Source organism: Cryptomeria japonica, chromosome 10, assembly GCF_030272615.1.
Source record: "Cryptomeria japonica chromosome 10, Sugi_1.0, whole genome shotgun sequence".
NCBI lineage: Eukaryota > Viridiplantae > Streptophyta > Pinopsida > Cupressales > Cupressaceae > Cryptomeria > Cryptomeria japonica.
The window spans coordinates 120917772-120927663 of NC_081414.1; the positions used below are offsets into that span (position 1 = coordinate 120917772).

The window sequence follows — 9892 nt, forward strand, 5'->3', positions numbered from 1 at the left end:
TCATAGACATTCCTATGAGGAAGTTATACCCAAACTCATTTTGATATCATGTTGAAATAATAAAAATGTAAAGTACAAATAAAAAGAATCAAGTACAAATATTTCACACTTTTTTCATAAATATTTATTTACAAATAGATTCAATAATTCCTAGTAAACACTTTTAACTTTAAAATCACTAATCTTTTCTATTTTTAATTTATTGACCTATAGCCAAAACACTTTTAGTAAACTTATACATGAACCATGTTTACTCAATTATCAAACAACGCCTATCATATATTAAGTGTTAGAGTAGAATATATTTTATTTATTATTTAAAATGTAATTATCTTATAAATTTTTACACATAACATTAAACCATTTTAAGCAGTGTGACATCTTGAGGTATCATTGACCATTTTAAGCTATGTGAAGCATCCCTCTTGCGACTTGATGGTCTTATTTTGCCACCACTACTTGAGTGCTTGAGTTGACTCTAACTCAAATCAAACACCTTGTTTTATTTATGTATACGAATTTCATAATTAAATATAACAACAACAAAATTACAAGCAAATCCTTTAAATATTTATAAATTAAACTCAACAATTATATATTAGTAATCCTTTTAACACTGAACTCATCTATTTTTTTCATTAACTTATAGCTGAACAACTTGGTAGTGCGGTACATAAGCATTATTTAAACAAGAAAAAACATAGCAACATAACTCATCCAGCAACTAGAGTCACACTCATGGTGGCGACGTCATGGGCAGATTTGAGGCAGCTAGGCTGATACTGTTCATCAAAACAGATCTTAATGGTGAGCCATCACAGAGAGAGTTTAGAGAACGAGACTGAAAAAGAAGAGGATATGCAACTTACTTGGAGCAGTCAACTGAAGGGCTGATGGGTATGCCGATGTTTACCCCGCAGCGTTTGGGCAATTCGCCAGCTCTAGTATAATTGATGGGAGTGCGCCCTATAAGAGACTTTACGCACTTACAAGCGGCTTGCCTGTCCGTTTTTGTATTGGTGGCGGCATTCAGACTACCAATGCCGTCACAGCAAGCCTTTGGCGGCTGAGCGGTGGTCCCTGAAACAAAGCTCGCGCAGGGGGCTAAATCAGAAATAACAGTCATGCAAGAAATAGAGGCATATGCTCCTGCGCTAATCATCGCCACTACTGCTATCACAACATAAACGAATTCCCACACACTCTTCATTGCTCTTGCCATCCTCAATCTCTACAATCAATTACTTCATCTGTGTATGTATTGGTGGTAGGATTAGAATATATAAAGATGGAAAGAGGTAGAAAAAAGACATGACATGAATGTAGAAAAGGAAGTAGCATTAACTGCGAAGATTCCAACTGAGTGAGGATTTGTTGATAGTCGTTATCGTTTTTATGAAGATGGGGAGAGTTAGTTTCGATATCTCAAATTGTGATGCCAGCTCGCTTTGCTTTAATCATACTTTTGAGCAAAGTGATTGCTATTTTACAGGGTGCTTGAATATTAAATCAAATGAAAACGAAGTATATCGGTCCTTTTGTTTGGTTGATATGACGAGACAAAGAGATTTTCCAGTCCGTAATAAATTTCGCAGTTAAAGAATTAAAGTGATGTCCGAAAGCGAAGAGGAGATTAAAGTCCAAAGTGTTTAGAGGATATGATCTTTGAGCTGGGAAATTGATGATGAATTTAATGGCGGATTAAAAGGGTCCTCCATAAATATTAGTGATTTACTTTCTTCTAGGGTTGAACTCTTTGCGATTGGAGAAATAATCAAATATTGTGACGTTACAGCATGATAATTTATTTGTTGATGAACAGACACGATAGATGAAGGAAACCATTCTTCTAGGTATAGGTACTACTAGAACATATGAATGCGTGTGACAGAGTATCTGAGAGGCACCCTACGTTTATAGGTTTATCGGCACATATATGCATGGCAATTCAGTTGGTAAATCTTAAAAAAAGGTTTAAAACATGACAGTTTATGAAGGGAACTATTGTGGTCAATCTAATTATTGGATAGAATTAGAGAGCATATAAATGAATAATCTAATAAAACCTTTTTCAACTAGATATACTATTATTATCTTCAAATTGAGAGTATGTAATTATTATTCATAATTGAGATTGCATGTTAATTTAGATCAATAAGTAAGATTTGTGATTAGACTATAGTAGTTAAGAGGTCAATTAATTAGAGATGGCTTTTCTTAGTTAAAGCTTTTTAAAATCGAGGAGGGTGATTTAAGAGGTCTAAACATAAATAAAAATGTTCAACATAAACAAGTCTCTAAAATAGCATGTATTATATACAGTAAAATTTCAATTGTTTGTCACTAAGAATTAAAGTATATTGGCTACATTTGAGAGTCTAGAGACCTCTCTTAACAGCCAAGTACAACACATTACATACTTAATTGAAGGTAAAATTGTATGATTAAAAGTATGGCATGTTTTCTTATTCTTCTATATCAACTTTATGCATTCATAGCTTGTGTATTCATGGAAATATATAAGCTTTGAAGGAATGTTGAATGATAGTCTCTAAGTGAGATGCATGTTTTTTTGGTTAATAGATATTTTTAGGAGATTAGTTTTTATTGGTGTATTTTTTTTCTCTTCTCTTGCATGAAGGAAAATATTTGTGTACTTACATATGTCTTGGATTAAGAAGATGACTTCTTCATAGTGTATATTCTCAAGTATTTTGAGCCTTGTGTTACACCATCTATTATGCTGGGAAACAATAAATATATGAATGTAATTGGGAAGATATTTTTTGATAATAAGGATGACATTTTCAACTTTTGATAAACACAAGCTAGGTAGAAAGTTTATATCACACTAGAGAGATGATGTATGTGACAAATCCAACCAATAGTGAGTGACCACTAAATAATATAAAAATATTAAATAAGCATTTTATATCGTTATTCCTCAACACTTATCTACTAGTTCTTAATTAGTTTGAATCTCTCTATATTAACCTAAGAAATCTCAAAAAGTGTGTGGGGAAAAAGTTAGGACCAATGACAAAATAAATATTCCACTAGAAAAATAAAAAACTACAATAACATACCCTTTAAGTGGAGCTAGATTGAGTTGCGAAAGAGTGGTTGGAAAATTGTGAAAAGTAAAAGGAATGATAAAAACCTATAAATATCTCCACGTTCAATCTATTTCCACCTATAAGAGCTGATTCAAGGAGGCCTAGGTAGAAATGACTACACATAACATTGATTTTTCTGCAATTTAAAATCAAAACTTGAGGCTTTGCAAATACTATCCAAGTAGTAAAAAAAACTTAAAAAATAATTATTCTTCCAAAAGAGTGATAAAATAATTACGAGAAAAATGACTATTACATACAACTACCTTTTGGAATTAGGTAATGAAGTACCTTTTATAAGCCTTTAAGAAACACAATATGCTAATATACATCCAAAACCTTTAGTAGCAAGCAATATAATGGAGAGATAGGAGACATCCCTAGTGGATACACCTCAAAAGGTCAAAAGTAATAGATTGCTAGCAATGAATAACGAGACAAGTTGAAGCCTTAAAGAAGATAACACAAGTAGGTTGTATAAAATGAGCCTAAAAGATGAACCTTGGTGTATGGTGAGGTTAAAAGGCCATTTAATGTACAGTCATATGCTTTAGTAAAGTTGATCTTAATGAAAATTTCTTGCTAATGAAATTATTGGGCCCAATTCATACCTTCATAGACTATAATGATAGTTTTCTTGAGTTACAAAAGCACAACTTTAGTACAATGGCTTTGTCTTTGCACTTTTATGCAACATGAAGTAGCAAGATTCCAGCCTTCAATTGGAAATATATTAAAGATGAATATACTTGAGCATGATTTAATATTTTCTTTTCTACTAATATTTTTTTTAAGAATTGGAGTTTAGAGTATTCAAGATAAATTTTACAAAAATCCATACCAACACAATTCCAAAGGGTCTTGTAAAATTCACAAGGGAAACTATATCACAACCTAGTGTTTTATCATTGGCCATAGTAAATACCACTTTTTAGAAATCATAAATGGGGGGAAATGAATAAAAAAATATCTCATTGAGAAGAAGAGTGACAATACACCATACAAATCAAACTAGATAATTTAGGGGAATTCTCTTGCACTTTGAAAACTTGTTCATAATGACTAACAAAGACTTGAAAGGTATCGATATGCTCTTTTGAGTGACTATAACCATGCATAATTTATTTGATACCTTGAGAGGTGGGATGAGCATGATGAGACTGAAATAACTGATTAGAAGTTTTGTTTCCCACCTTAAGCCAATGCAATTGAGATTTAATTTGGGCATCTCCAATTGAATTATAATTAGTAATTTTTTTTTTATGGTAGAGCTAAGTGACTTGAAATGCAAAAATAGAGAAAAGAGATTGGCATCAAGTTCCATGATGGGTCTACATAGATCCAAGGTGACAACTTCATTTGTGTGATTATGAACACTAGCTAGCTAGAGGCCATAAATGTGAAGGAAGTAGAATGTGCATTAGATAGTTGTATTACACAAATCTATCTAGCCTTTCTATTGAAATACTTTTTGTTTCAAATAAAATTTCATAATTATCCACTATAAGAGTGTCATTTATAAAGGTTATCGTTTAAACAATTTTTTTTTCTTAATGAAAAAATATTATTCTTATGTGTACAACTATTTGAGTGGCAATGTATATGCCCCTAGAGTAATTTATATTAATAGTTTGTCCTATCACAAATATTAAATGTGAGCACAATTAATACCTTGTATTTTACCATGAAATGTGAAGGATTGTCAAAAAGATTTAGTGTTCAACTATTGTTCCATTTGTGTTGGATATAAAGTTTTGAGATAACAAGATTAATGATTACCAAAAGGCATTATGATTATTTAAGTTGCATATAATTTATATTTTAAATAAGAATATGATACTATGCTAACAACAAATGATATTTTTTCAACTGTTTGAATGGGCATTCGGATCCTAGCTGGACTATTGCCAACTTGATTAAAGATTGTTGTGATATGATTTAAGAGTTGGATGAATTCAAAATCTCTCATGTATTTCGGGAAGGCAATAAAGTGGCAAATTTATTGGCCAATATGGCGGTGGGCTACGTGGCGGCAAAATGATGGAGCAATCGGGACTCTTTTCCAAAAATCTTGTGCAACTTGGCAGATGATGATACCATCCACTTGCGGTAATTAATGAAGAACAATCATGATTTGATTAAGTTGTTGGGGAAATGGTTTCCTTTCGATTTCCCTATTTGAATATCTAGAAACTTCCGTTGTGCTTGGATTTTCTCTATTCTTCTGTGGCCCCTGTCCTGCTCCTATTTGATGACTTGTCTTGTGTGGCCCATTTCCTGCTTTTGTTTGGTGACCCGGACCCTTATGGGTGGGGACAAGAATAGGCAAGAACAACCCACTTTTGATAAATGGAAGAAAAATAAGGAGGCGTAGTAGGAAATTATAGATGGAGAGACGGTTCCCTTCTTGGAAAGACTCCATGGCCCTTCTCCTCTGCTCACAAAAATTTTGTCAATGGGTGGAAGAAAGGGGTTTGAGGGCTTATGGTGCTGAATTTGAGGTGGATGAAACCCTGGCGACTATGGTTACTGGTTTGGCTATGAATGGCAGAAGGTTGTACAGAGACAAAAAAATAGGGGAGGAAGACATGGCGAATTTTTTTGATAAAGATAAGGAGCATTTAAGAGTTAATAAAATGGTGGATGGTGGCTACAACAGAAAGGATCTAATGGCTCCCTAGGCGGATATGGCCAAATTCATTATGAGGTACATTAGGCTTGATGGAAGATATGCTAGTATATTTTCTTATCATTTTACCATCTTAAATCACTTTAGGCATGGCAAAGTTATTTCGATTCCATTCTATCTGGTTTCTTCTTTAGAGAATAGTCTAGAAAAACATGTTGAGAATCTGAATAATCTAGTCCTCCATGAAGGGCTTATTGTGCTCATTATGGAGTACAACAAAGCCCATGAAGTTGTACCCTCTCTCTCTGAGAAAGGCCAAATCCCTAATACTGATATTCAAGATGTCTCTGATACAGATATGGAGATGGAGGATAGTGGGAGCGCCAAACCTCTTGTTGACCCTGATTACAAGCTAGTTGAAGAGGGTGAGATGTTGGTCACTCCTGGAACCTATAGCAGCAAGAACCCCCCCAGGCTGCAAGTAAATATAAATCGACCAACAAGATGGTTTGTCAAACTAAGCCTTATTCCAAAAAGTAGAAGTTAGTTGCTAAAGAGTATGGTCCCAAGACCTTGGACTAGGAAATCAAATTGGACATTCCTCTTCATGTCATGAAGGAGAAGCAAGGGACTCTACCTAAAGATGTGGATAGTGGCTTATGGAAGGAAAGTACTTTGATGAATCTGGTGATGGAAGCAACTAGAAGCCAGGAGAACTGGTGGAAGTGGGTGGGGAAGGAGATTTATATCCTCAAAGAGGGGATTAAGGAGATAATTGATATCTTCACTGATTCGCCTGAGCCTAACAAAATGGAGAAGCTCATGATCATGACCCAGAAGATTTCCCATGATGTGGAGGTTAGGAAATGTAATGATGAGCAAAGAATTGAGAAGGTTGAGCAGTCTATGGAGGAGATCAAGAATAACCTTAAGAATCTGGTAGACATAAGCAAGGAGGCCATGAGAAATAGTATGGAGGGACTGGGAAAGATCAATGCCATGGTGGCAGAGTACATATCCAATCCCATTGATAGTGATTATCCTAGTGACGGTAATAGAAAAAAAGATCTGGGCGGTGAAGACTCTGCTATGGGTGGCAATAAAACTACAGGCCCTAGTTCCAAGACCAAAAGAAGGAGCAACAATAAGGGTACGTCTAGGTTCATTATGGAGGACTTGGAGGAAATAAACAAGGTTATCATCTAGAAGAACAAGGAGCTGGTGCACTCGCTTAATTGAGTGTTTGTCTGTGCTTTATTTTGTTGCCTGTTGTTTCTTTTTTCTTTTGAACTCAGTCTGAGGTGTTCCCCTGTTTTGTTGTTTGTTTCTGTTTGGTTGGCTAATGGCCAGTTTTTGTAAAACTCTTGGTTTTGGGTCCATGTAAAACCCATTTATCTTTATCAAAAACAAATGGTATTTTTTGTTCAACTACTATGGATACCATGATTAATTTTTTGTCAAATATTTAAGAAAGTAAATTTAGGACACTTCTCATTAGATGTGCTAATGTGGCAAGTTGTGTGATGAATCATATCTCCAAACCCTAGTTATGGATAGAAAATAGGCTATTTCAAATTTAAAATAAACAACAAAGATAGTGTGCACAATTACTGACCCCTCTCCCCAAATCTTAAGATTTAACATGAGATGGATGTGGGCCAACATACATTGATGAATCAAGAAAGAGGTAGTAAGAAAAAAAAATGTTTTAAACTTTATTTTGGTTTTTTCAAAAATACTCTATTTTATATAAAACATGAGCACTCGAAACTTGATGTCCTAATCCTATTGTAAAATGCTTATGGATGTAGTAAAATAAGTCATCCCATACTTGGTGAATGTCTTGTGGTTGGAGAATATGAAAATAATTGTGAGGGGTAGGGGAGAGATATCTATATTGGAGGGGGTTCCAATACATATTATAGTAGGTGGACAAAATGAGCCTTGTGGTAGTTCGCTAAATTTTTTATGTCAATACTTATCCCCAAAAATATTTGGACTCTTAATTTAAAAAAGCAACCAATTATGTGATGCCACATCAATGCACCACTAAACATGTCATTGTGCAAATCTATTGATCTTATCTTTTTTGGGACCATTTTGGACACATCAACATAAAAACATGCTTGTGTGGCATCATAATTGACCATGTAGACTCAAAAACAAGTTTTGTAAGTAGAAGACTTAACAAGTAAATTGTTGTACAAAACTGAGAGCGATTTGAAATATCCACATGATTTTGAGAAATCCAAAATTAATGTGATCATTGTAGATCCCTTCCCTAATGAGAGAGCTGTAATCGACTTGTAACTTTTTGAAACTCGAAATAAGGAAATTAACATGTAGTACTCCAATTTTGAAAAGACTATTTTCAAATATTCAAGCTGTCACAAGGGATGGAATCGTGAAGACAAGATTGCCGAATAGAAATGAAATAACCACAGTCAGAACGAAATTTGTTTATTAATGGTGACTTATGACTAATTTGTTTCACTGTAGTATTTATTTTAATTTAACCAACACATTCTAAATTTTAAAAAACACACTAATAAATGGTTCTACTTAAAAATACTAATATGATTTTGGATGACCCTTAAGAGTCCCTGTATTCATCTCACTCCTATTTTGCTCTAAAATCATCATCATCAATCTAGCACAAACACAATTGGCCAAAATAACTTAAGGTGTAGATTCTTGCAATAGATAATTGGAAGGAGCCCACACCGTTTATACAACAGCTATATGCGCATAAGCAGAAGACTAAGCAATGGTATTCTTTATTACCCATCGCCGATGAAGCGCTATATTCACATTTCATAATATCCCCGCAGCTTATTGAGATCTCCTACAACTATAGATAGTAAACATTACTGCAATACAAAGATGGCAGCCCATCCATGAGCAGATCTCAATGGACCCTGTAAATAAAAAAAACCAGTTAGCCATGATGAACTTGAAGTTGGGCAAGAAAAAAGAGCTAAAAAAACGAAGGGATGGAGAAATTACGTGCTGCAATCAAGCGATGGTGTCAAGGCAAAGCCGAGATTAACTCCACAGAGACCGGGCAACTTGCTGGCCTTATCAAAGTAACTGCTGTAGGAAGACGCCACCGACTTTATGCAGTTGCACACGGCTTGCCTGTCGTCTGTAGTTTTGGCGGCGGTGTTGAGAGTTTTAATGCCATTACAGCATCCCTTCGTGGGCTTGGCAGAGCTTCCTGAAACGTAGGAAAGACAAGGAATTAAATCAGACACCACTGTTGAGCATGATATTGCGCCATCCGCCTTGCTGCTCATTCCCACCACCACCATGCCAATTATAGCCGCCACAAAGTAAACTGATTTCAATCTGTAACTTCCCTCCATTGCCATTGCCATGCTTAAGATATTCTTAGAGCTTAGAGGAGATTTTCTTACATGTATCAGTGGGTATCTAAGATTATATATAGAAGCTGAGAAGAATCTATTAGTGGGTTTGATCACATCAAAGAAAAGTTGTGAGATTTTTTTGGTTTTGTTTTTTCACAGAGGTGGCGTTTAAGCAATGAAATGTTAGTTTTTGATTGATTGATTGACCATTGCAGGAGTGGAGCGGCCATTTTAAACTGCGGGGAAAGCAAGATTGTCTAGATAGAGATTCTTGTCCGTTGATTGATCGCAAGTTGGAAGGTGCCCTATCATGGGATCCATATGGCTTACATGGAATGGCCAGAAGTTAGTGCTTGATTCACGGGGTATTCAAGAAATGGAGGTCAGATTTATTTTCTAAGGTCATGATACCAATTAACATTTATTTTATTGTTTTATTGATTTTAAATACGTTTTTTTGGTTGAAATCTATATAATGCTTTCTTTAAGTGTATTCCTAAATATGATCTATGGCTGATCTATATATGATGGCTGATCTATATATGCTGATCTATATATGATGGCTGATCTATATATGATCTATATATGATGGCGTATAGGAGCTCATTAGAAATTCATGGAGTTGACAGGACTGTGTTTGCATTGAAATTATGGAGTGGTAATTGTGGTATTTTTATATTCATGTCAATTTTTATTTAGTTTTGTGTTGTTTTAATGAAATTTCTTAATGTGAAACTTTTTTGTTAAGCAAAGTTCATTTCTTTAATAGATATTTTTTC

General features: G+C 34.5%; 2 protein-coding genes across 2 annotated transcripts; both read right to left on the reverse strand.

The window, feature by feature from the left end:
• Positions 1-597: 597 nt before the first annotated feature.
• On the reverse strand, positions 598-1253 carry LOC131029130 (non-specific lipid-transfer protein 4.1). The gene is made up of 2 exons (XM_057959528.2): positions 870-1253; positions 598-782 (listed from the first exon to the last, which is right to left on the reverse strand). The coding sequence occupies exons 1-2, from the start codon at positions 1220-1222 to the stop codon at positions 737-739; spliced, it is 399 nt and encodes a 132-aa protein (XP_057815511.2). The 5' UTR covers positions 1223-1253; the 3' UTR covers positions 598-736.
• A 7167-nt stretch (positions 1254-8420) lies between these two features.
• LOC131029129 (non-specific lipid-transfer protein) lies at positions 8421-9153 on the reverse strand. The gene is made up of 2 exons (XM_057959527.2): positions 8752-9153; positions 8421-8663 (listed from the first exon to the last, which is right to left on the reverse strand). Exons 1-2 carry the CDS (start codon positions 9120-9122, stop codon positions 8654-8656), a joined length of 381 nt encoding a protein of 126 aa, XP_057815510.2. The 5' UTR covers positions 9123-9153; the 3' UTR covers positions 8421-8653.
• Positions 9154-9892: the final 739 nt, after the last annotated feature.

Coding starts and splice junctions, on each gene's coding strand:
- LOC131029129 (XM_057959527.2), bottom strand. CDS start 9,122: ATGGCAATGGCAATGGAGGGAAGTTACAGATTGAAATCAGTTTACTTT.
- LOC131029130 (XM_057959528.2), bottom strand. CDS start 1,222: ATGGCAAGAGCAATGAAGAGTGTGTGGGAATTCGTTTATGTTGTGATA. Junction 783..869: donor CCTTCAGTTGACTGCTCCAA/GTAAGTTGCATA, acceptor TTTGATGAACAG/TATCAGCCTAGCTGCCTCAA.